The 26,784-nt window shown below is 40.0% G+C and overlaps 1 protein-coding gene across 1 annotated transcript; it reads right to left on the bottom strand.

Annotated features, from left to right (window-relative positions):
• Positions 1-21: 21 nt before the first annotated feature.
• Positions 22-24,523, bottom strand: TXLNG (taxilin gamma). Its single transcript, XM_066176886.1, is given in 12 exon segments — positions 22-3,298; positions 4,239-4,334; positions 4,848-4,940; positions 7,515-7,589; positions 8,594-8,713; positions 10,123-10,317; positions 11,053-11,223; positions 14,456-14,547; positions 15,223-15,529; positions 24,134-24,304; positions 24,306-24,358; positions 24,361-24,523. Coding segments are annotated over 12 exon segments (1,857 nt in total). The 3' UTR covers positions 22-2,977.
• Positions 24,524-26,784: the final 2,261 nt, after the last annotated feature.

The raw sequence follows: 26,784 nt of genomic DNA, 5'->3' as shown, positions 1-26,784 counted from the left end.
AGAAAAACTCAGAGTCCAATATATTAAGCATACTTATTTACTTAATCTATACAGAATTGAGTAGATAAAATTTCAGATTCACATTAGTGAAAAATCTCTACAAAATGTTTTTGAAAAGCAAAACAAAGACTGCCTGTTCATTTATCACTTTTCCTCATGAAAGCAGACATGGGTTGTAAAAATAAAGCAGTGTGTTTAGCACAAACTAGATTTCTGCATCACTTTTTTCACAGTTATTTCCATCTACAGTCCAAAGAGGTAGATTTTCTGCAACACCTGAGAATTGAACTGTAACATAACCAGGTGTAATGAAAGAAGGACAAAACAACACAGATACAGCCCTAACTTACGTGTGTATGTATCCACGTATTTGGGTCTTGAATCACATACAATTTAGCTTTTTGCAGCTTAATCATGGTGAAACTGTCGATCAGGCCCCAGTTTTGACAATTAGACACACTCAGGCTACATCAGTTTACATCCCAAGTTAAATGGTTTGTAGTAGTGGGAGAAAGGCAGTAATACAAGTTTACTTAAAAACCCTACTGGAGCCCCTTTGGCTGCAGCCTGGCAGTGCAATAGCCTGCAGTATGGCAGATGAGTGACAGTGCTGAGCTTATCCCTAACATCAGTTGGTATTTTTTTACCAACACTTTAATCAATGCATGGAACTTTGCTGACTGGTTTCAGGAAGCAAAGTACAGCTTGCCTTGGCCAGATAAGTTGCTATGGTAAGGGTATGCTGAGGGCAGAAAATAGAGAAAATATCCCCATTCGAAAAGCCTTTTACTTGGGGCATTCTGCTTCATTTACATATTTAGCCAGTGACAAAGATACTTGTATTGCTGTTCTATACATCTGTCACGTCTGTAAAAGCCCTTTCATTTATTCTTGCAGCAGGGTCCAAAACCCCCCTCTTGCCTCCATGTAAAACAAGCACTACAGAAAGAATTGTTCAGAATACAAATGTCCAAATAATAAATTGTAAAAATAGAAAACTGCAGGTCCTACCTTGCCAAGGGTATGATGCACCAGATACAAAGTTTTTCGCTTTTCCTCACGAAAATTACATCATACTTAGTGTTAGCTGAAAACCAGTTCTCACAACACCTGTTTTTTCAAGCTTGATTCTACAAAGCAAGTAATTTGAACAGCAAGTCTGAAATATTTCTTTCCAGTTATTTTTATGCTATACGGTTCGCATGATGAACATTGCAAAGCTCTGAATCTAACCTGACTGACTGCTCATTGCTACTTTCTTCTCATTTCTGCATTGTGCTTGGACCACAAACACCAAACCCACACAATCTAGGAGAAAGATGGCCAGCCTCCCATTTGCTCCATTTCAGAAATATAAGTTCTGCACAGTTCCTCATAGTGGTATGAGCTAAAATACATGTATTAGGCCTTACATAACCTTTCTCTCCAAGACAGCTAAGTTATTTCAACTTACATTACTACAGGGAAAGGACTGGGAACTCAGTGCAGCCTGAACATTCAAGTAATTTAGCCACTGAACTGCCAAGGGCAATGGGGATGGGAGGCTCATTGAGATGTGCTTGATTCAGAAATCCCCTCCCAAGTAAGTGCAAAAAACTTTAAGTACCAGAAAAGGCTACACATGTTCATATTTCTTAAAATGACAGCAACCAAACTAGGAAGTAAATGCGTAGGAACTAAAGTTTGGGGTAGCTTGTAGTTGGATCACATTGCCTTGCCAAAAAAAAGATGTTGGTCCTAGTTCCTTTCAAGAAAAGAAGTCATACTATCAATACAAAATTTTCTAGGAAAATACAATATGGTTTAAGGTTAACAAGGGGGCTTTGCTTGTGGTATGGTAGTGTAAGAATGTGAAGCATCATCTTTACCAGATAGCCTGACTGGGAAGGCACTCAGCCAACTGATGCAGCTTTGAGGTTGAACGTGCAGGAAATTCCATGCTGCACTTCAGCAGACGTATCAGAATCTTTGTGTTCAATTATAACCAGTATAGCCTTAACTAACACTTAACTACGTCGCATACCTGGCTATTAGAGGATGTCTATATGCCAAACTTCTGTCTTCCACACCTCCAGCAGGAAGTGTTTTATTTGCCAGCTCCTCAGATAATCCACAGGTTTGCTCAGACATGAATGGATTTCTCTAGTCAGGATAACCATGTGGTGTACACAGTGAAGCTAAGAAGGAAGATTGTGACCAACACCTGTGCAATAGGCTCCACAGCTGCAAAATCCCACTCAGTAGCATCACTGTACATTTTCCCACACATTTATAATTAATACGTTCACAGGTAGGGCAAACAGTCCAAAAGAACCTTCACAACACAACCCTGAGACATCTGCAAATAGCTGCACACCCTGTTTCACCAGCTGCAAATCAATGTATTTCAAAGCTGTTTTTTCATACCACAAAGTACATAAAACCCTTTAAACATATCTTTTACTATATTCTGGACCTTTACTTTTTCATTCATATATATGAAAACATATATAGGGGGAAAGCTGACTTTTTTACTGGCCATTAGACATCCTTATGTAGATAAATTTACTGGAAAAATTGATAATTGATAATCTTTAGTATACTGAGTGGCAAATCAATGAACAAAACCAGAGTGCTGTTCTTTAAAACAAAAGAGTGACCTGCTGTCACCATTTTCCCCAAACGATATTAGATCTGTACACAGTCTTCCATGACAGTGATTTGTGTTGTGGGGAGGAAACGCACATGCATCCTTTTATGGAAAAATATTTTCTTTTAAAAAATGAGGCAGATGTGCAACACAGTTGTGGAAAATTTATAGTTTAAGCTATTTAAAGCTGCTATGCAGCTTCCTGTACCACATAAGTCCAGTAGTTCTAAGAAAATACAGATATGGTAGAAAAAGTAAGAAAATTTTCACCACAAAACCAAATAGTTACCACCAACAGAGAAAGTTATACACAAAATATATCTCTCAATACAGTGTTTACACTTCATTTTAGTCTACAGATTCAGTGCCAGGAACAGGACTTGTTGAGACAGTCTTTTCTGAGCTACTTCCCGTACGCGGTTCCACATCGGGTTGGATTCCTGGTTCCGTGTCAATGGGAGTTCCCAGCTCCTCGTGGGAATTGAGTGTGCAGGATTGCAACACCTGCACAGCCAGATCCACATCTGCTTCTCTAAGAGAAACCTGCTCCTTGAGCACTTCCACCTTCTCATTCAGCTCGTTCCTTTCCGTCTGAAGGGCCCTGCACAGCTTCTCCAAACGCTCCAGTTTTATTTGAAAGCCTTTGTATTCTTTATCTCTTACTGTTTTCTGAAGGACAACGGAAATAAAAACTCTGTGACACAACCATTTTACTGTCTTAAATTAATGAAAAGAATCACCACTACTTGATCCTGAATATTAAGTCTTAATTAATACTGTAGGCCAAATTCCAGCTGAACTAGAGCCAATTTCCTCAGAACACTTCACCTAGCCATGAGCTCAAGTGGCAGTGGATACCTTTCAAAACAAGCAATGAGAACTACATAACCACTTAATATTAACTGTAACTAAGGGCTGGGCATCAACCAGGACCCTAATATGAAATCCCGTAACACTGTCAACTATAACCCAAATAATGGCAGCAATAGGGAGGAGAAGGGCACAGACAGCAGAATCCAGGCCAGAGTGCATCATACTCATGGCTGTCCTCACTAGCCCCTTATAAGGAGGAAGGGAATGATGAAGATCACTACAGCAGATCCTACTCAACCAAGCACAGTTTGCCAAGGCCAGACCGCACATATCTGAACCAGGCCCTGGACAGTGCAGGCACAGCTGCAGCTTCTGTCACACTACAAGTAAGTAATGGCATTTTGTGATCTCAAAAGCAGCAGCAATGCAAAAAAAGCAATCGATCTCTTGCACACGGGTTACTTCCTTCAGGTCAGTCTTGTGCATTTCAAAAAGACTTCTATCACAGCACTCCTTGAACTTTGCTCAGCATATTGAAATAGAGTCAATTCCTTCAGCTTGTATGATTTCATATACATTATCCCACCAATTAAACAGTACGCAAAGACGAGGCTCAATTTTTTTGTGCCATCAGCTTAGATTTACGTAGCAGCCTTCCATTTTCCATGCCTGAGAAGGACAACAACTTACATAATAGGAAACATAATGCAGCCAATCCAAGAAGAGGCTACAGTGCATTACTTCCAGTTCTCTAGGACTAAGGCTCTAGCTGAACTGCTGCTTAAAAGATCATTACCTCTTCAGCCATTTGCAGAAGAGCCTTGTTGTTGTTTTCCCATTTTGTACGCCACACAATGGTTTCCTTTTCCAGTTTCTTAATCTTCTTTGTCATCTACAAAAGATAAATCAAAGATTTAATTTTGTGGCCTGTGTTGCAACATAGGTGGTTTTACTGAGTAATTAGACTTCTTAGCATTACTTTCCATGTCCAGCTTGAAAAAGTTATTTTGGAAAAATGCTTCTGCACAGAATCAACCCCACAAATACAGATTCTATATTTGAAGAAAACAATATTGAGTCTAAAATGCAACAGGCTATAAACTTTCAAGTACAAGTAATAAAAACCTCCAGGAAAAGAAGTTTTAAAACATAAGCACGGCCAAAGACAGTGAGAACCAATATTTGGTAAAACATAGCAATTACAATTTGGATATTAAAGTATGCCAAAATACAGAAAAAAATTACATTTCCGTAATTTTTATACCCTATCTTATGAGTCACATTAAATTGCCAAAATACTCGTTATATTTTCAGAAGGCAAATGTTTATAAAATCTAAAATGCAACCCACTAACAGCATGCATTTCTATATTACTTTTTATGAAACTAGGTAATCCTGTAAATACCTTCTCCATTTCTTGCCTGAAAGTTGTAAAGAGCTCATTGCTTTTTGCCATGGTGGTCTGGAATTCTTCAAACTTATCCATGTAAAGAGAAAGCTATTGGAAAAGAGGCAGGGACATTAATCTGAACAGTGTATAAAAGTACAAAAATATGTAGGTATATAGCAAAATGAAACTAGAAATAGTAAAACATGAAGTTCCTTTTCTTTTAAACTATAATACAATTTACATTTGAGGAACACACAGATCTTGTCTGAAAACATGCTATTCAAATGATATCTGAAGTAAGAGTTCTATGTTTATAAAACAGCAATATATTCTGAAGTAAAAAGAATATTATGATTAATAAAATGCTGGACAACATCACAGTTCATCACTACCTCATTTTTACTTCCCCACTAAAAAAAAAAAAAATAAAAAATCCGTGGACATACACATATACAGGAAATTCAGCACCTGGTTGGTGAAATTAAAACTTAGGAATTACCTACCTTTCCACTTTAACCAGCCAAAGCTAATAACCAAGGCCGGGACAAAATAAACAGGAATGATTTCAGAAATCAAAATACACATTCATAACCAACGTAATCTGCCCAGTGAACAAAAATCATGGAAAGTGAATACTGGAAAGAAATTCACACAGCAGCGAAAAGCATTACACTTTAAAATGTCAAGAGTACTAACATTCAATGACAGAAAATTTTCTGGCTCTGCACCCCAAGGTAAATCACCAAGAAAGAGCTGCAAAATACCTTTAATAACAAAGTTTTAAAAAAAAGATTCCTAATCAGTGTGTGATTTGATGTTCTAATACATGATGATTTCACAGTAACTTCTTACTCCCAGTGAAGCGTAGTATGTTCTCTCAATTCTTACACTGGGGGTTGCAGGACAATACAATTCAGAGCATAGAAATATTGTGGTTTGCTCTATTAGTAAAGGGAATTTCATAACAGGAATTAGCCGAGCTTGTCAGTAGTACATCTTGACTCTTTGCCATTATTGTCACTGAACTTTATAGTTCATCTTATTCTACAAAAAAATCTGTTGGCCTCAAGAAACCACTAACTATACCCATCGTAACTCTTAAAAACAACAAGAGAAGCAGATTTTTAAAAAAGGGTAACCCTTGGGAAAAATCATAGAAGGCTGGGAGCACAGCTCCCACTTAAAAACCTGTCTGGAAGTATCTGGATATTCCTGTGTTCAAGTCCAATAGAGATATGTGTGATTGCATCCAACTACACACATACACACACTTCAAACCTAAATCCTGGAAAGCCTGGAAAAGAATTGTCTACAATGTGTGTAGAAAAAAGGGCATGGAATAGCTTTCAAAGACACTGTTATGGTTTAAGCCCAGCTGGCAACTAAGCACCACACAGCTGCTCACTCCTCTCCACACCCCACCCAGTGGGATGGGGAGGAGAATCAAAACTGTAGGTTGAGGTAAGAACAGTTTAGTAATTGAAACACAGTAAAACCCAGTAATAATAGATGATGATGATAACAACAGAAAAGAAAAAACAAGTGATGCACAACACAGTTGCTCACCACCTACTGCCCAATGTCAGATCCCATTCCCAGGCCCACATCAGCCCCCTTTCTGGGTTTACTCCTCCAGTTTATATACTGGGCATGATGTTCTCTGGTCTAGAACATCTCTTTGGCCTTTTGGCCAGGGTCACCTGTCCCAGCTGTGCTCCCAGTTTGTTGGGGTTTTTTTTGTGTACCTCCTCATTAGCAGAGCATGAGACATAAAACAGACCTTGACTTCAAGTAATCACAATTCAGCAACAGCCAAAACATCTGTGTGCTATCAATGTTACTCTTATAGTGAATCTGAAACACAGAATAGAGGCATTTACTCTATTCCAGCTGAAACCAGGACAGAAACTTCACACAAAACCTCAAATGAAGCAGTAACAGACACACAGTGAAAAGAACAGCTAGTGCTTCCCACTGCTCTGGTACTGGCTGAAACTACAATTTCCCCGTGCCTCATGCTGAGCTCATGTGCAGTCAGTGACTGAAGGACACCAAAACACAAGAATTGGAGTCCATCTCTCCTCTCTCAGAGGGGATTTTGGTGTAGCATTTACATTACAACAAGAAAATAAATTGAAGACAGTAGGGTCTGTGGACAGAGATAGTCAGGTTACTAAATCTGAATAACTACAGGGATATAAGGGACATTGCTTGCTCCCAATCCTCCACAACAGCTGGTGATGGAAACAGTAAGGAACAGATTCTAAAACCTGCCTGAGTAAAAATCCCCACACAACTCTTTTTTTTCAGAGAAGCCATGCTTTCCTAAGTTTTTCTTCTTAAGCTTTCTTATATTCTAGTCTTTGTAGTATTAACAGTATTAATGTAGAAGAGCGCTAACTCCAGAAATTCAATGTTGAGCACCTTCCAGGAACAGTACTCTCCAGACATATTAAACAGCAAGCACAAAACATGAATTCTTTACAATCTATGTTTCATGCCTCACTATGGAAGAGTTACCTACTGGAAATTAATTTAAAAAAAAATACAAAGTGCTCTTCACAAGCGTCTGCTGAATATTGAGTTTTTTCAGATGTTGCCTTATATTTACTAAAGTCACAAATCTCTTGGTATTTGCTTTTGGGAACTGTTACTGAAGATCACTCCATTAAAAAAAGATACCTGCTGCTTCAGCTGAGCTTCCTGTTGCTTCATCTGTTCACATTTGTGTCTGGATTCTGTAGCTTCTTTTAGCAGCTAAAAAACAATGCAAAAAGCCACATAATGAAAAAGTACTCCAAAAATGGCTTAACTCAATCTATGATTAAAAATGAACAAATATTAACATCACCTAAGGGCTATTCAACCATGTTTTCTCGAACAGACTTTTTTTATTACTATACTATATTTTCATATATACAATTTAAAGCATGTGATGGCATGCAGAGTTTTATTGAGACATTTCTCTAACTGGTAACATGAGTCAGTGTTTCTATTTCTCCAGCAAGCTTGAACAGCTAAATTATGAATAGTTAATTAGCAAACTGTATGTAATTTATAACTGGTTTGTAGGGTAACTTATTTTCCTTTCATTTCTCCAGTCACCATATATTCTTTGCAGACTAGTTCAAACCAATTTTACTTCAACTTGACATTATTACATAGGTTCATGTTTTAAGATATTTTCACCTACTTACAACTCAGAAATTACATTAAAAAAAAAACCAAAAAACCAGAAGAATCCAACACTAGATGGTCATTTTAAGATTATACAGAAAAACCAAGGTTTTTTGTCTAGAAATTACAGATTCATTGGAAGAAAACTTCTCAGATGACTGCAAGTACATTACTGATTATCAACACAGAAATAAAACATCACACACAATCTGAGGGGCAAACAGTGCAGAAAAACATATGCTTTATTCTGTATTTGTTATTTCTTATAGCATAAAAACAGAGCTTACAATTCTTGACCATAGAAAGTACCTTTGGTGTTTCACAGCATGTTCCCCAGTCTAAGAGAAATTTAAATGATATTCAGCATATTTGCTGAGAAAATGCAAACAAGTAATATTACTTGCCTGTTAGCATGGACACTAATATTTTAAGCATCACATACAAAACCTAAATCTCAGTCTCCTTGCTGAAATCTACCCTAACTTTCAAACTATGGTCCTCTCAATTTGCTGTATTTGCTTTAAATCAGGCAAAGTCTGGTTTGGTGGGTTTTACTTCTCTTAACATATACAGAGTTCACTTACAAACTCCCGTTCTCGCTGATGTTTTTCCTCTGCTTCTTTAATAAGTTGGGTAGTTTGCTGAAGTTTGGCATCCACAAGTTGCTGCTGCAGTTCCTTATGCTTGAACACTTGATCAATATGCTACAGAAAAAAAAGAAAATCATAGTCATGTCAAAATCATGTCAAATATAGACAGTCTGCTGGTCAATGCAGGCAGCAGTAGTGTTTGGGGTGATGTACATTGTTTAGAAGTTTCATGCAAAAGAAAAAATGGTAAAAGACTGTTTTACATGTCTTTTTTTCCCCCTTTAAGTCCATATGCTGTAATTACCCTTTTCTGTCTTCCATGGAAGCCAGGTCCCTGTTTCATTAAGTTGGTACAATACCATCAGTCACTTCACACCACATATTTCAAAGCTCCTGTACTAAGCAGTCTACATCCTTGCTTCTAAAGTTGGTTTATTTACCTCTAATCCTTATTGTGTCACTTCCAAAAGCTCTAGTCTTCATAATTTAAAAAAGCTCAACATGAGCAAAGTTTGCAACAACAGTTTATTTAGCTCAAGAAAACCCACAAATCATTGCACTTGGCAGTCTTACTTCCATCCATAAAGTAGCACAAGGCAACTTCCTATCTTTTCTCCATATAGTCTCAAGGTAGATACAAATATTCCATGATTGCAAAAGGTAGGGAATTACCTTACAGAGAGCTTTCTAACTAACTGATCCAGATTAAAAGCAAAACAAAAAAACAACCTTCCAGAAACAGCTGAGAAATTATTCTCCAAACCTCCTGTGCCAACCAAGAACCAGCCAACTAATCTTAGCTGTAGAATTCCATGCAGCTCAGTTCTTTCTTGGACAAGAAGGATTGGCTGTTTTCCATCACTGTAGCTTAGAGCAGCTAGCTCACATCCTGGTGCCAATTAAAGACAGCTCAGTAGCCCTAAAGCAGAGACATTTCCCTGACACTGGGTCGAATATGCTCTTAAAAGCATGATGGCTTCAATTCTGCGCCAACAAGAGCAGCTATGTACACAAAGGAGTTTCCTCAAAAGACCCCAACCTTAATGAAATGGAAGAAGTAAGACATAATAACTTTTATATCCCCTCCCATTATAATGTGAAATTATAATTCTGGATAACTTCAACTATTAGTACATATTTACGCTGGAAGTAACCTTTGGAGGTCATTAAATCCACTCAAACTAGGGTCCACTTCAAAGCCTGATCAGGGTACTCACACCTTGCCCAGCTGAGCTCTGAATACATCTAAAGGCAGAGGTCTGACAATCTCTGGATAACTTATTTCTGTCTGACTGCTTTCATTGTGAAAGACTTTCTCCAATGCATCATGAACTTAGATATTCAAAACCAATCAGGAAGGGCAGATAGTGAGCCTAACAGCTACTAAATTCCTCTCAGCAGTGAAGTAAAAAAAATAATTAAAAAAATACAAAATGGCTGTAGAACATAAGGGGTTACCTCCCTTTTCAATAATTATCAGTCAAGGAACTAATACAATCCCATTACAAGTGTATTGTAAGCACCTCCTCTCGCAGTGCATACTGTTCAATGAGTTTCTTCAGTTTCTCCCCCAGTTCAATATTTTCCTGACGGAGCTTGGCATTATGTATATCATGCTGTTCCAGTTGAGCCTGGATTTCATTCAGTGTGATCTGGAAGTGTGCAGTTGCTTCTTTCCGTCTTTCCTCCTCTTCACGTGCTTGTTGCATGTTTTCTTCCTTTTAAGAATAAATATTCATAAAATATTAAAAGTGTTTGGGTCAAACCATGCACTTTTTGAGTCAGAAACAATGGCCGTAATTATTTTTTTTACAGTTTCAATTTCTAGAGCACTAGAACAAACATAAGCCACAATCATATTATGCCATGCTGACTACCCATGTGAAGTGTGTGGAAAAAACAATCTAGAATTTGCAAAACTTTTAGAAATTTTTGTCTTTACCAGTACAAACATTACTCAAAGGCTGGTATTAAGATGCTACATAACTACCTTTTTTGCAAGTGTCAGCATTATCCAGATGTAAAAAACAGCATTGATACTATAATGTATTTTTCTACAGCAATCACAGATTCTTATCTTGGCTCTCTTCCATTTCACTCCCATCGATTATATTCTGACAGAATGAAGCTTTTTGGTTACCCTGCCATTTCATGCTGCTATTAATTCACTTGTGCTATTTTTTCCAGCAGTTACCAGCACTGCTCCCAGAAACAAATTTGACAAGACCAAATACTGCAAGTAATATGATTTGGTTTGAGGGGGGAAAGGGGGATCAGCAAGTTAACTATCTCAGTATTCCTTACCTTAAAATCAGCTACACTTACACTACTGCCACTCATCTACACATACATGGGCAAAGTGACAAGGAAAAAAAGCAGCAGTCCTGATTTTAAGCAGTGATCTGTAAGATTTCCACCACCAGCAGCACTGTAATTTAAGTAAATAAACGAACCTTCAAAGTTTTGTTATGACGCTGAAGCTCCCGACAGAGAGATTCCAGTTTGCTACGTGCCAAAATGGCCTTGCTATGCTCACTCTGCAAGTGGACTTTCTCCTTCACAACTTGTGCTTGCTTCTTCTGCAATATCTTCATTTGCTTTTGAACATTCCGGCTCTCCTCCAACTACAGTTAGAGAGTAAACTTGTTAAATAAACATAGGTGAAAACATCTTTATGCATCTAGATGAGCACACTGAAGAAACTTTTGAACATTTTGGATGAAAACAAGGAAGTAAAATTTCATTAAAACCTCAGGTTGATCTTAAAGAGAAAATGCCATCATCCATCCAGACAATTCTAAATGTAAAAAGACAGAAAATGAAAATATACAAATTCCAACTTAACATTTGCCTTCGAGGAACAGGCAGCATGCACCAGTTGTTGACTGTGAGCTATCAGCCTGCCTTCATCTAGAGAGCTAAGGGTAGCCCTCTGAAAGGAAGATGAGGCAGATTCAATTAAAAGCCAACTGAGACTGGCTTTTCAACAAGTCACAACTTTTCCCGCTCTTATCTTGAAAGTACAAGCAACTGTTTATCCAACAGGTCTTGTTTTTCCTATCAAAAAGAAAAACCACAGAACTGCAGAGAGCTCCTTGTCAGCAGGAGCTCCTACCAAGGGAAGCAGTAATTGATACAACTTTGTAAAATGCTGAAGTATTCCAGAAAAGAACAGACAAAACTAGCAGCCCTGACAAATCAAGACAGTTACTATTACAACTACATAGTCCACACTTTAGGAGATCTGCAGTCTCAATCATTTGAAGCAAATTTTTGCACTATTTCCTTGAGGCTGTTTACATGGTAGATGACACAGTTAAACTCTGCATACATATTTAAAAATCTATTCTATGAATATCCAGTGCAGAGAAGTTTCTTGCACTAATATCTCAGAGTATGTTCCATTATACATGATTTTTGGGCTCCCTGAAAAACCATTTCATTTAGAGGCCATCCCTTTACAAAGAAGGCAACAATATTAAGTGTTACACTGCTCCTTATTAGACAGTGCCTCAGCCCTTGGACACCACTGGAAAAGAGGGCTGGCAATGAGAAACATTACTGTGACAGAAGAATAACACAATGCAGGTTTTCTGAAAGAGCTCAAAATAATGCTGAAAACCAAAAGAAAGAATAAAAGTTAAGGACCTCCACAGCAACAGTACATTTAATGTATATTTAATGTAGTTTAGGGAAACCAAATATTAAGGGAGTATTTTCAAATCCAAATATAAAAAGCCCTTTTCTTGCATGGCCAGAAAACACCACTTCAAGTGGCTGTGCTGTCTACACACCTCTGAAACTTCAGGCCTGTAAAAGTGTGCCAGCGTGAGATGTATCACCAAGGATGTAAACCTTCCTGCATTACAAGCTGATCTCCTGATAGATTCCAAATTACGGAAAAAAAAAAAATTGTGGAAGATCTTTTGCCAGGAGAGAGGCATTCCTACCTTCATTGTACAGTCCTTTTCATGAGACACCACTGAAAAACCTGACAGTGAGCTTTAAAGATGATGAATCTTTAAAAAAAGAAAAAAAGCATTGTAGGTGCACTGTCATAAACAGTTCAAACCTCTGCTGGCATTAAAGCTGACACCTATGCCAGTGGTTTTCCACCACTATCTTGAAGAAAAGAATGCATCTTGAAAGGAACAGTATCAGATCCAACCTAAACATTCTAACAGGAACAGGGGCATCCTCAAACTCATGTAACTGCAACAGAGCTATTTTTACACCCAGACAAGCTCCCACCCAGCTCCTCAGCCATTCTGAGCATCATGAGGAAGGCAAGTGGTTTTCTAGGATGGTGACTGAATGCTTACTCTGCCCATAGTCTATTGACCCTCTCCCAAGAGGGCAAAAACCTTAACGAGGACACATCTCTTCTGACTACCAGGCTTCTTGAAGGAGATTAGAATTTATTTGGTTTAGCTGCTCCTTAATTGTTTTGAGATCTTTCCCTCAATAAAAAAACTCAAAGTGAAATAGGGCAGACTCTTTTCTTTCTGCAGAATTAAGGGATTCATACTGGCCTAGATCCTGATTGCAGGCCCTCATCACCACTGTGAGGTGACACGGGAGCTGTCTGCTTAAACAGAGAAGGCATCACATGCACGAGCATTTGCTTGTAAGGAACAACTAACTTAGTGCATTTTTCTCTCACAATATTGAAGCTCATTTTTAGGTGGGTTCCCCATACTTGAGTTACAATTCAGAACTATTATGGTTTCTCATTTAAATTGAAGTGACTTCTTAGAGAAACTGCTGGTTTTGAAAGAAATGCACTCACATGAACCAAGGGCACATAAAAGCAAGAAAAACAAAGCAAAAATCTAACGGACCTCCATGGAGGACTCAGGATTTCCATAACAGAACTGATCTAAGTCTGTTCTTAAGTAATCAATATTGCCTCTGTGAATAAAGACCACCTGCTAGATCATCCTCAAAGTTCTGGAGACAGTATGGATCTCAAAGGAAAAAAAAATATTTCAGAAGTTATGCCATGTTGTGCAGTCATTATGTCATTTTCAGAAGTATTTGCATATGATACACTTGACAGCTACAGAGAGAAAACTTATGCTTCTGTAATCTCTTTGGTTTGCATTCATTTTATAACTATAAATATGGAGGGAAAACATATACATGCAAGATTGCCAGTCTTTTCATTCCTGTCTGTCCCTGCCTAAAGAAAAACAAGTCAAGTGTTGTTAGCTCCAAGAACATTCTGGAAAGTAAACTTATGAACCCTCTCCTCTAATCCCCCAATTTTGCGATCAATTATTTTAGAGAATAAATTACCATTTAGCCTACTTGAGGTGGGAGTGCACTTTAGGAACTGCTTCTTTTTGGTTTGTTACTGAAGAAATGCAACCCTTTCTTTCCATTCCTTTACATGATCAGAAAGCACAAAGCAAAATTAAACCTAGATCTTTCCCATGTTCCACATTTCCCAAAAATTACTAAAGAGTTAAATATAACTGAAAATTCAACCCCCCAAATCTCTGTATGATAGTACGTTCTTTCTCTTTATCCTACAATGATAGAACACTAGCATAAACGCATTATCAAGAACTAGGAAAATTATTACTCCCAAAAGAACTCTTTTCTGTTAATCCTAGTATTGTGCTTCAACACCAAGTTATCAAAACCTGTTTTTTCTTTGGATTTGGGCAGTCATGTAGAAGTGAAATGACTACAAGGAAGTTTGGCTGAAGCAATACCCAGACAGCCCGAATGACTTTTTTACCAACACTGTAAAATACTCAAAATCATAAACTGTCCTTCATTAGTTGTTCTTGCATTCCATAGTTAATATTAACATATGAATAACTTCTGCTCTCTTTACAAATGACTTACCAGATCAGCATACTTCTTGCACAAAGCTGCCAGCTTTTCTTCTGGAGTAGAAAGTGTGTTCAAGGCTTGCATTAATAATAACACTTCTTTTCCTATGAAATGGATGATAGACAATGATACTGAGGAAGAAAAACCATATACCAGAAAAGCAGCCTGTCTTTAGAAGTAAAATATAGATCCATGAGAAATTAGACTGATATAAGTTGTTCCCTGGTTTGACAGCTGCATAATCCTAACAGATGACAAATGGGAAGTCATCACAAGATGTCATCAGCAAGAATAAATTTGTCTAGCCCTATGTGCCATTCGACAACCAGGATAGCAAAAAATTAATATAAAAACACAAAAATATTTTTGTTTTATAATAGCACAGATAAAACAAAAAATCTGAAAAAATGACATCTAGAAGGTTAAGTATTGGCAGATATGTTCTTAACAAGCGTTTTGAATTTAATTATCAGGTGTGCTTTGGCAGCATTGAACACTGCAATCCCAGATTTAAACCAGAAAGTTAAAAAAGTTGATTAGCAATTACCATGTTATTATTACTAAAGTTCATGTAAAAATAGCATTGCCAGCTGAAAGAGTCTTACATATGCATTAAGAACTGTCTTTCCCAAGTAGAAGTGCACACAGTTTCTCAAAATATCCTGTTACAGGTGACAAGTTTTTGGCTACAGAGTAAATTTGAGACAAAGAGCAAATCCATAGCTATTTTACAAAAATATTAAAGTCATTTAAAAATCAAAACGGCAAAGAGAACACACCCAAAGTTTTCTCTTTGTGTTTTTCACTCTCTGGATCTTGTTGGCCATCAGGCGGATCAGTACGGGCTTCTTCTCTCCCAGGAGTCTCCTCACGGGACTCTTGGGAACAGCACGTGGAGCCCGGGTGCTTTCTGTTCTTTGTGATATACTCAGCTTCTTCCAACGTGCCTGCGCTTTCCAGGCTGTAACAGTTGGACTGCAACGCAGTATGAGATAACTCAGCGCACTTGCCCTTCAACAGCTGATCCTGGTTATTCATTCCCATCTCCCGAGATCTAGCTTCTTCTTCCATGGCACCACCAACCACCTTCAGAATGGAAAGCAGGAAGTAGATGTAAACAGTCAAGCAAATGTGTTTAAAATGACAACTTCCACCCTTCTTTTGTTTGGACAAATAAGGGTAAAATGCAAAAAAGAAACCCTGATAAGAAGTCTAATGAAATCTACATAAATACATTGTTTTGATGGCACAGAGCAAGAGCTTGAACTAATTCAACAGCCAAATACAACTGTCAGCTCTTAACTGGAGAAGTCTGACTGTTATAACGAGAATGATAAACAGGACCAGGAGTACTTTTGAAATGGTAAAATTCAAATCAATAAAATTATCCAAAAAAGTGAATATGAACTGGCTTCAGGCTTGGACTCCTACTGCCTATGATTTTTAAGAATATATTCTTTCTGCTCAATTTAACAGAACGTGCTCTAAAGATTTCCTAAAATGCTAAATGTTTAATCACTTCACCAAAAAGTTAAACATCATCAGTTGTTTTATAACACTGCTGTGACATGATCATATTTCAGAGCAGAATACCTGATGTTCTCTACGTAACACTATAGTTTATTAAGCACCTGCAGACTTCTCTCTCAGTCACCTGAACATCATTCTCAGTTTCTAGAAACATTTCAGGCTGATGAGAATTGCAAGGGTGTTTGGTTGGGCGTGCTTTTGTTTTGTTCGTTTAGTTACACTGCAGAGGCTGGGACTCAGGACAACACTTGAAGGTCGCTGGGTGTTTTTCTGCTGTCCATTTGCAATCCCACTATACAACCTGCATGGATGGTAAGAAGTACGATAAGCAGAGCTGAACCCACTGCCAAAGTAAAATTCTTGCTGATTTATTTTCAGTGAATGGAAGGTAAATGTCCTTAAAATCATAAGGAATTATAAAAACAGAGCTTATTTATACACAGTTATGCTGTTTAAGCACAAACTAATTTCAGATTACCTTACATTTTCTTATTAAAAAATGTGCTAATTCTTAAAGCCAGGGGTTTGCACTGGGTTTTATATTCTGCACAGGACTGTTTTCCTCTTCAAAAGGAATTAGCCAACATCAAAGGAACGCAGCCAACACTAATAATATACTGTGAAATGTATTTCAACTCCAAATTTGTTCAGCATGCTTGAAAAGGTTATTTAAAAATCATTAAACAAATACATCTTTTTTTTCAATATTCATGCATAACAGCTGTGTTGTTCTCTATTCTTAAATCGAGTCCCTTTCTTTAGACCTTATCTCAAGGTAGATTCATTCTTGAGGAGACGGAATTCGCACAGTGTCTTTCTCAAAGGACAATAAGCTTTTTAACTGCGAATAATCTCTATAGACATTAAAAAGCAACTTTGGACTTGCCAAGGAAGATTCACATTGCACAGCTCTTTACAAGTGTGGAAATGATGCACATGCTTCATGGACAAATAAAAATGCACTGCAGATTTATTCTTCAACCATGTCAGACAACGTACTGATAAATGCCTAGAAAGGTCATGCAGTAATTGAACTGCTGGAACAAACAGCCAGTTACAAGGTTTTACACCTCTAAAAAGTCATCTGCAAAATGCGTGGTTTTTTCCCCTTGGCTTGTCTTAAACTGTGGGTCTTCCAGTAAAGGCTCACCCCTCTAGGGTCAGCCAAATAAACACAAAAGAACAAGAAATGGGAAAACAACACAGCTCATTTCACCTTTCCGTATGTACCAATGGCTGAAACCATGGCACAGATGTTGTCTAAAATCCAGGATTCATACAAAAGCTGAAGACACTGTGTCACATTAAGCTGACAAGACAAGAAAGCTCGGATTATTCTAACACAACATAATACCAAGAGTACCTGCAGTACCAACAGAACGGCTGAAACTTGCAGGTTTTTTATTTGCATAGAACACGAACTTCTGATTCAGATACTTGTACCCAAGTAGTCTTGCAAAACATAGAGAAAGCCTGCTTTAAACTCAAAGTTTCGGGTGTGATGCCCAAAAGCACTAAGCATTTCCAGACTTTTTGATATCCATAGACTTAGGAGGTGTTTTTTGAAAGCAGAGCACAAAATTGCCAGCGGCTCCAACAGGAGCTGAGAAGGGCTGACTGGCTGCAGTCACATACTGAACAGCAGCAGTACCCAAGCTTCTCTGGGTTAGCAATAACATTTATGCAACTTGTTCTAACACAGTTTACAGCCAGATCAGTTCCTCAGCCCAGTTCACTGCACAGCAATAGGCAATCCTGCCAACAGAAGTGGAAGCAGGATGATTGGAAAGAAGCCAAAGCACGAGAGCCTCTAAAAAATAAAAGTCAATCTACTGGCAGTCAGAGCACAAGGAACTAAACACACAATACCTTATTCTCACCACAGGTACGCACTTAACGCTGGCTACAGAAGGACTGGAACGTCAACAACACCATGTTTGTGAGCAGTCTGTGTGAGTCTGTGACTGCTTAAAACCTAGCCAACTGAAAAACTTTCACTGGTTTTTATCTGAGAAAATCCTGTTGTTTCCAGTAAAAAAAAAGAGCAACTACTAGAAGGGGCATACATGTGACCAGTAAGTCATGAAATGCCCATCTCTTTTTGAGCAAACCATCATAGTAACCTAAACGTCAATTCAGAGCTGGCAATTCACATGCATATTCTAAAGCATCTGGAAGTTTCACAAAGTGAACACCACCTCATTAATTCAGCAGAGCTTTTTGTTGAAATCAAATTAGGTGTCAATTCAATTTTTACTGACAATAATAATTTCTAAACTCTGAGTATTCTCTATTCTTTGTCAAAAAAGCCACGAGGACTTTTAGAATTTTAGACTCATTCTCCAAAGTCTAACAGAAAAGGCAGAAATAACCTATCAGAAGAATGAATTGAAGAAAAAAGTGTGTGTACAAGTGTTCTGTACATCTCCAACACATTTAAAAATTATAAAGATGCTGAAAATATATAGAATTCGTCAACCTTCTTTTGGTTTTCCAGTGAACATGGAACAAATCCAAGCTTACTGACAAGCAAGTATGCCCCCTCCAAAAACAAAGCTCAGTGTAGCAGCAGACAGGCTTTGTAAAAATATCCAGTTTTCTTATCTTAAATAGAATTACAAATTGTTGACCACAGACTAGAATATTGTGTTCAAAAAAGTGGTTCTATCAGCAACTAGAAAAATCTGACAGCATACACACAAAAAAATCCCTGAAACAAAAACCCCTTCTTCTTTAAAACTCTATCTGTCAAGTTGTAGCCTGTAAGTTCGAGCAAATCTGACAGCAGTGGCACGACATATTAGAATTCTAACTTTATTAACCTAAATTAGAAAGTGTTTTCATTTTAAAAACCAAAAGTCTGCTATTGCCTGACAGGGGCCACAAACACAAATATCTAGATGATTTCCTGATAATGACTAACAAAGAATTTTCTACATTAGCTGTAACTTTAGATATTAAAAACATTAGCCAGAAGTATTGACAGCTTTTTTATACTCAATGCTATTCTTAAAGCACTTTAACTACAAGCAGTTTCAGATTTGGTCTGTATGAAGCTTCAAGCTGGAGTAGAGGAATAATTAACAACGCGTTGAGAATGTTATGTGCTAACCCATATTAATCACTGAATTTGCTCCCTCCTTACTGAGGCAATGGTGAGAACAACCCTAACTCTTACCTCTCATCTTTTCAAATATGTGCTCATCAGACTAGTGAACTTCTCAGTTTAACATTCCAGCCAGAACAGAGCACTTCCCACAGCACATTGTATAATAGTGCTGATTCAGTACTGACTGAATAAAACCAAAACAAAACTACCCCAGCAAAGACCTTCTACTGAAATCGCCGCTACGTTTTCCAGCTGCTACCATGCTCTCTCAGCTTCCAGCCACCTTCAGCCACAGGTGGCTCATCATCTGACAGCCCAGAGTCAGACTATTATATGCCTAGAAAGATTTACAGAGAGGCAAAAAGAGTATGTTGCACAGGCAATGTGCAAATTCATAAGATCACAAATTTATCAGAACTCTAAGATATGTGTGACCTATCTAGCTGTGAAACCAGCTATTACAAGATGCTGACATTTCTGAATAAGCATGTCATCTTCAAGCTACTTAGCAGTTACAGGACACACCACTTGAAGATGACTGTAGGAAAATTACTGGCAACACTGCTCCTGCTCACCCTGAAGTTTTCATTCAGTCTTCTGCTCTGTTCCTTCAACTTATACCTCAGTCAAAAAAGATGTACATCAAGAAAACTCCACCTTATTTCATACCTAAAAGATCAGCATACAAGACAGATATCCCATATGTGAAAATGGCTATGATCACAAGAGCCTAAGCCAGCTCTCCTTCAAACAGTACAGCTTCAGGAACATGCACCGCACATAAGGACAGAACAGACATTGACCTACAGAACCTGTCCTACCACCACACCAAAATGTATCACAAACCCACTTTTTTTTTTTTGTTCTATTACCTACACAAGTCTACAGCACACAGTTACCTAAAATATACTGTGCTTATTATCAGTACCATGTTTACCTGTATTCCATACTCCTGTGCATACGCATACACAATCTTTCCCTAAACCACCTGAAAATACTTCTCTGTGCCTTTTAGTAAAAAAACCCCCATAATTAGTAGCTGCACCAGAATCCATTTTCTCCTGTATGTTAGCTAATTGTCCTAAAAAACATAAGCACTAGCATTAATCTATGAAAACAACTCCTACATACCCCACAGTAGCAGTTGGGACTGTGCTGTGAAGACTCTTCCACCCTTAGGCTTTGGAATTGTTAATACTTTCAAGAAATATCCTGGAAGCTTTGGAACGAACATATGTACATAAACCAGATTTTCACAACTGTAAAGACAACCTAACTATGTAAGTAAATATATTATCGATTCCCCAACATCAGACTCCAAAAGAGATAACTTGAATATCAGCTGACTACATTTTCAAACTTACTTCACATGCAACTGGTCATAAAAGCCTTATACCCCTTATCCTGACCCACTGCAGTAAAAAAAAAAAAAATATTGTGCCAAAAAAGGTAAGTCATATTTATCACAAATGTATATGATTCATAACAAATATTAAGCTTCAGGCATCCCAGGAATTTACTTTCTCCTGCTAACACAGAAAAGGTTATTTTGAAAACATGTATATAATAGATTTTTCTTCAAATCGATTTTTTCAACGAACAGTTATGTTAAATAAAGTCAACATTTCTGGTAATAATTTTATTTACAACTTCTGCATGAAAACCACCATTTTAGGATGTCACAAAATTTGGGTTTGAATTTTATAGCAGGTGCACCTTCATCCACTGGTCTAGACACAATTATTCAGATGCTTCTGACCACAAGACTAGCTTATTAAGGTTATTTCTCCACGCAACACTTCTCTATACTGTGCTCACTGACCTGAATGATCACACAGTCTAATTATACCTTTCTCAAACCTAATGGCCTCTGAGGTGGCTTCCCCACTGAACAAGGAACTTAGCTGTGAGATCTGAAAGTCATTTCAAACAAACATTTCACCATATTCTGTCATTACATTAAAAACTATGTTCTATGTACTCATTTAACTACTTTCAAAACACCAGACTGAGGAACCTGCAGTATTGCTCATCACTAGCTTCAAAGCACTGCAAGGTTAGAAGTTCCAACACAGCAGGATGACTATTAAGAAACAACTACTCCCTAAATTTGTATTTTACCCTCATAAACCCCGTCAAGACAAGACTCTTTGTTAGCAGAACTCCACCATGAAGTTTCCTGGCCTTAAAATTCAAGACCTGGTCTTCAATCTTGGTTCAGAAACATTCTCACACGACGCTGCTTATAGTCCTTCCTTTTTCCTGTTACCCTTAACCACGCTGGGTTTCTCTGCTCTTTCAGTGGCCTCGTGACACATACAACACGCCTGCTTTAAAGAAAAGCTTTTAAACTGACCTCAAACACAAATGGAAAAAAGCCACAAAAACTGATCTCTTCCCTCATTTAGGTTAAGACATTAAAACAGTGGCGGTGCATCTCTCACACCCCCGCCCCAGGCCACATCACAATCTCAAGGCCTGCTCATCAGGCGCTGGCCTTGACAAACAGCACCCACAACAAGCTCATCTGGTGCTTATTAGAAACACTGTCTGCTCCCAGGAAACAGAGATGCCTAACAAGCTCATGGCTTTTAACAAACATCCTTGAAAACTGTTTTGGTTTGGTTTTTTTTAACATGAATAACAACCCAAGTGGAACAATATTTTTGTTGCGGGGCTTTCAAGGGAAGTTACCAACCCAAACTGGAGCCAGGATGAAAAATTATCATGACTAAAGTCCTCTCTCCTGCGACCCTAAAACAGTGGTCTTAAGTGAGATCCTGTGAGCTCCCCTGACTGCGGCAGGCTGTGGCCAGCATCCCCCTCTGTGGGGCAGCTCCCAGACGCAGCAAACTCTCGAGTTTGCCATTCCTGGGCTGATAGCACTCCTCCAGGCTCAACTCTTTGCCCCTTGAGAGGATGGAAAGGCATCCACCATGAGTACTTCCCTGGATCTGAGGGGATTTTTTCACAGATATATACCTGGTACATACTGTTCAAGTCTGTGTCTCTGCAGTGTGAATATGCCACAGCAAATGTACTGTGAATGCTGCTCTCTGAGATTCTTAAATGCTTTACGTTTGTGAGTGAGGCCTGGAAGTGACTTACTGCTGTACTGATAGTAAATTCTACAGAATCTTTTGTTAAATTGGTTAACTGGGGGCATCGATTAAGTGCCGTTAAGTTCAAGTGCTTTTGTGCCTAAACTATCAGTCAAGCCTTGGGGCTAAGTTTGGCAGGGCAGATTCAGTCTGAACCGTGTGACCCAACAGGAGGGTCCCCCTTATTTCTTTTCACCCTTACCCTTTTCCCATCTCAGCCTCCACGCCGTTCATTTTGGTTGATTTTAGTTTTAGACCGACTGATTTTATTGTATTTTTTTTTCCTCTGCACGCTTTAACCACACAGTAAGTAGCAGAGTGAACCTCGTCAAGCAACTCTGTCATGCTTTTGCTTTTATATAAAATCTGCTTTTGCCACTGATTCTTTAAACAACCAAAAAAATTCATGACAAACACCTCCTGTAATTCTAGCAAAAAATTCACTGCAGGAACCCAAAGCTTACATGGAAGCTTTCAGGGCATTTACCCACAGGACAAAGTGCTGCACATCTAACAAGATCCTTTTTAATATAAGCATCTGAGACAGGTGCTAATTAAGAAAGCATTTAATAAAGCATGAATCACTTCCACCAATGAGGCTACACTTCCTCTTTACTATAAACTTAATAGTTTTGCAGTCACCCACAGTATGATTCTGGAAAAAGCAGGGTAGACAAGTTCTGAATTCCCAACGCAAACAGGTCACAAGGAACCTAAAAATAATATCGGGGGAGGGAAATCTACAAGAGCATGCTGAACGATTTTTAATTCACAAAAAAAAGTTCAAAGTAGAATTTGCTTAACATTGCCTGCCACATTTCATCTCTTTAAAATAGTTAAATTCCTTTTGACTGTATTTGAAATAATATGGAATGCAGGGTTGGGGGGTTTTTTTGTGGGTTTTTTGGTTTTTTTTTTTAACATCACGATCATCTGCTTTCATAATAGAAACTGAAGGTACTTACAAGTTACTTCTTAGAAAAGAACTAAAAAAACAACCCCACACTGCAGAGGACGTTTTTCCGTGACTTTCAGTGAAGAAAACTAGCTCCATAGCTTCCTAGACCTTTTTAACAGCCAAATTAAACCACCACCACCAAGTTATTATTTCTGAGATGTTATCCTTTGTACTACGGAAAAAAAGTTACCACTAGAAAGGCACTTGAATTTATGTAAGGGCACAGGATGAGATACTTCAGAAGCACATGAGATTAGCACGGCAGCTCTGTCACTTAAAAAGCCGAGCTGGCGATGTTACACACACCAGCTGAATTACAGCATATTTTAAGTCTTTGCCGTTGGGGGACCAAGCACAGGTATTTTAAGCTTTTCCTACACGTGTCTGCAACCAGAAATTACTGTAAAATCACCGGGAACAGCCCTGCTTTCAGTATGGTTTCGGTAGAAAACGGAAAAAGAAAAAAAAGGCCTTTTGTTTTTTTTACTATTTCGGAGTTAAAAGAAGACCGCTCCCGCCGCCCCCGCGGGCACAGGCACGGTCCGCTCCCGCCGCGCACCTCGGCCACGCCGGGAGGCTCCGGGGGGCGGCCGGCGGGCCCCGGGAGGCGGCCAGCGCCCCCCGCCCCGCAGCTCCCGCCCCCCGCGCCCCGGGCCCGCCACGTGCTGTCGCCCCCGCGGCCCGCGCTCGGCACGGACCGCCCCGCGACCCCCGGGCAGGCGGAGGGGCCGCTCCCGACCCCGCGGGGGCCACGCAGGGACCTCCCCGACACACGCCCGCGGGTGCCTCGGCGGGTCCGGCCTCGGCGACAGCCCGAGATCCGGGCTCCCGGGAGCGGCGGAGGCAGCGCGGGCACTGTCCGCCCCTGCCCCGTGCGCCCGGGCCGGGCGGCCGCGTGGGGACGGGGCAGGCGGGGAACGCGGCGCCGCGAGCCGGCGGGGCGGAGGAGGTGGAGCTCCCTCCCGCCGGGCCCGACCGGGCCTCTGCCTCACCTCGGAGCTGCCGCTCAGGGCCGCCGCTGCCTCGTCCCCGCCGCCGCTGAGGCTCGGGCTCCGCTGGGTCGATCCCGCCGCGCCGCCGCCCCCGCGCGTCGCCATGATGTGACGGCAGCATCCAAACAAGTGCCGAGCGCGGGGCACCGGAAGTGCTCCCCGGGGGCCCGCCCTCCCTCCCGGTCACAGCCAATCGCCGCGCAGTCCTGTGTGTCACGTGGGGAGCCCGCGCCCTCCCTGCCGCGGGGTGTGCCGGGAGTTGTAGTCCTGCCGTCGAGGAGCGGGGACACGGCATGGCCCCGGGCAGGCAGCGTCAGAGACGGCCGGTCCCCTCCCTGCTCGCGGCGCACCGCAGCCCGCTGTCCTCGTCTCTGTTTCTGTCTTGGTCATGGCTTTGAAGGCGGGGCCAGCTCAGCGGCGTGTCCGTGAGAGGGCGGGGCGGCCAGGATCAGCAAAATCATAGAGTGCGTCAGGTCGGGGGGGACCACAGTGGGGCACCTGGTCCAACCTGCTCCAGCAGGGCTATCCCAGAGCACAGGGTGGCGTCCACGCGGTTCTGGAATATCTCCAGTTTGGGAGGCTCACTGGAGATACTCAGTAATATTCGGCTGCTGCTTCTGCAAGAAAACTGGGGCGTGCGTGCGGGGAAAGTGAGTTGCGCAAGGATGTTGTGCCCGGAATTGGTTTGCGGGTGCAGCCGAGGCCGGGGCTGCAGGCGGCGCTCCCCCTGGAGATGCCCGTGTGAGCATCGCCCGCCCCGGCACGGGACTGCTGCTCGGGGGGCGCCGGGATGTGGAAACAAGGATTTAGCATGTGGAGCGGAGAATGGAGCTGCCAAGGCACACCTGCACTCCCGGGAATCACCGCCCGTGACATGGGCACACGTGGGCCTCGGGTGTCGGGGAATGCAGGGGGATAACTTAAAACTGGTGGAAGCAAACATCCTAGAAATACATACGTATACATACGTTCCTGCTTTCCGGGGAAATAAACTTACCCACTCCATCAATGATAGGAGCTTTGGGGTTACTGAATAAAAAAGTAACTCTAAACCTCCCTAAGCACTTACCACTTCAGAGAATAGGTCAAATGTCAGTGTTGAATAAAGTAGCTTCAGTGGGGTAGTGATTCCTTAAAATACCTTGTCCTTACGTCTAACATCTATACTTGCGAGAAGTATTCAAGTGTTAGTTTCAAGATGAAAAATAATTTTACTTTTTTTGGTATCATCCTGATTTTTAGATGGAAGATTTGTCCCCCCAAAATACTTCTACAAACACGCATAATACTGGTAAAAATTCCTGGAAAAAGAAGAAAGGCCCACTCCTCTTCCTCAGCAGAATGTTGTTGGTTTAGTATTTTCTCCATGCATCCCTGCCATTTGAGAGTGGCAAGAAATCCGTTCATCAAATGTGCTCTGTTTGATCCCTGGATAGCTCATGCAATTCTTAAATAGGGCTTTAAGTTACTTTTAATTTCTCCCAAGCATTATATGAATATATATATATATAAAACATAAATTACTTTGGCACCATCCACGTCTCAGACACTTTTTGAATGGAAGGAAGATGAATTACAAATTTGAGCTACTTGGAGAGAATAGAATAACCACAGAGCTCTTGTTGTCTGTAATAAAAGTAATTGTGAACCTTGTTTTGGTGAATTTGGGTGCCAGGGAGGTTGGCACATTGTGCAACAGAAGCAGGCACAAGGCTGCTCTATCAACGAGAACAAGGTTTTCTTCAAAAATTATCAGACGTTAGAGAATATATTTCCAGCAATAATGCTTTTCACACATGAACTGTGTGTTTGGTTGGGTTTTTTTTTTTCTGCTGATAAAGTGACACAGATCAATTTTGTTTTCTCAAGGAAGATACTCTTCCTAATAAGTCAGTTTTCCAAAAATTCAGGGTTTTTTGAGGATAGCTGATTCAGGTATAGTGAGAGGTACCATCAGCTTCATCACTCAGATCTCTGATGCACTGTTTGCCTGCAGTGCTGTTGTCCTCTGGAAAATAAAAATGATAAATTGAATGAAAATTATTACTTTTAGTATTTTAAATGACATTTAACATTCTCTTCTGTGTCTCTTCTTGTGTTCCTGTGAACATGCCTTCCCTCAAAAATGCACTTACCAATAAAGTGCATGTCAACAGTATGGGAAATTTATGTTCCATTCCTGCAAGCAAATACACGTACTGAGTACATATTTTCAGTTGTGGCCTGTAAATGACCTTGCAGGAGGTGCAATCCTACACATCAGGAGCAGCCAAGTAGCTGTTCCACCCAACTGGCTGCTGCCAAGAAGGTGTAGTGGTCTCAAGTTTTGACAAGCAAGAAGCTGAAATTCTAGGAAAATTAGTTATTTTAAATTAATATTTAGGATACAACTAAGTATCCATTGGTATAGATTTTTAGTCATCAACTTTTTACTATTTTTTGGAATACTCTCTTTTAATGAACGACAGCCAAGTTTTATGGTTTTCACCGTGCTTAATAGTAGTCTGACATCATGAACGTTCTACAATTACCAGCCAGGTTGACATATCTCTTAGGTACTTCACTGCCCTCATTGCAGAGGCACTCCCAGGGAATTGGCTGAAAAATTAGTTCCTTCATTATGTTTAAGATATCAGCAGTGTGACAACTAG

The sequence above is a fragment of the Chamaea fasciata genome, unplaced genomic scaffold (genome assembly GCF_029207755.1).
Source record: "Chamaea fasciata isolate MVZ Bird 193981 ecotype frontalis unplaced genomic scaffold, bChaFas1.0.hap1 SCAF_2, whole genome shotgun sequence".
In the NCBI taxonomy this organism is placed as follows: Eukaryota; Metazoa; Chordata; class Aves; order Passeriformes; family Sylviidae; genus Chamaea; species Chamaea fasciata.
The sequence above is the reverse complement of the archived record's forward strand: the minus strand, read 5'-3'. Positions and strand labels throughout refer to the sequence as shown.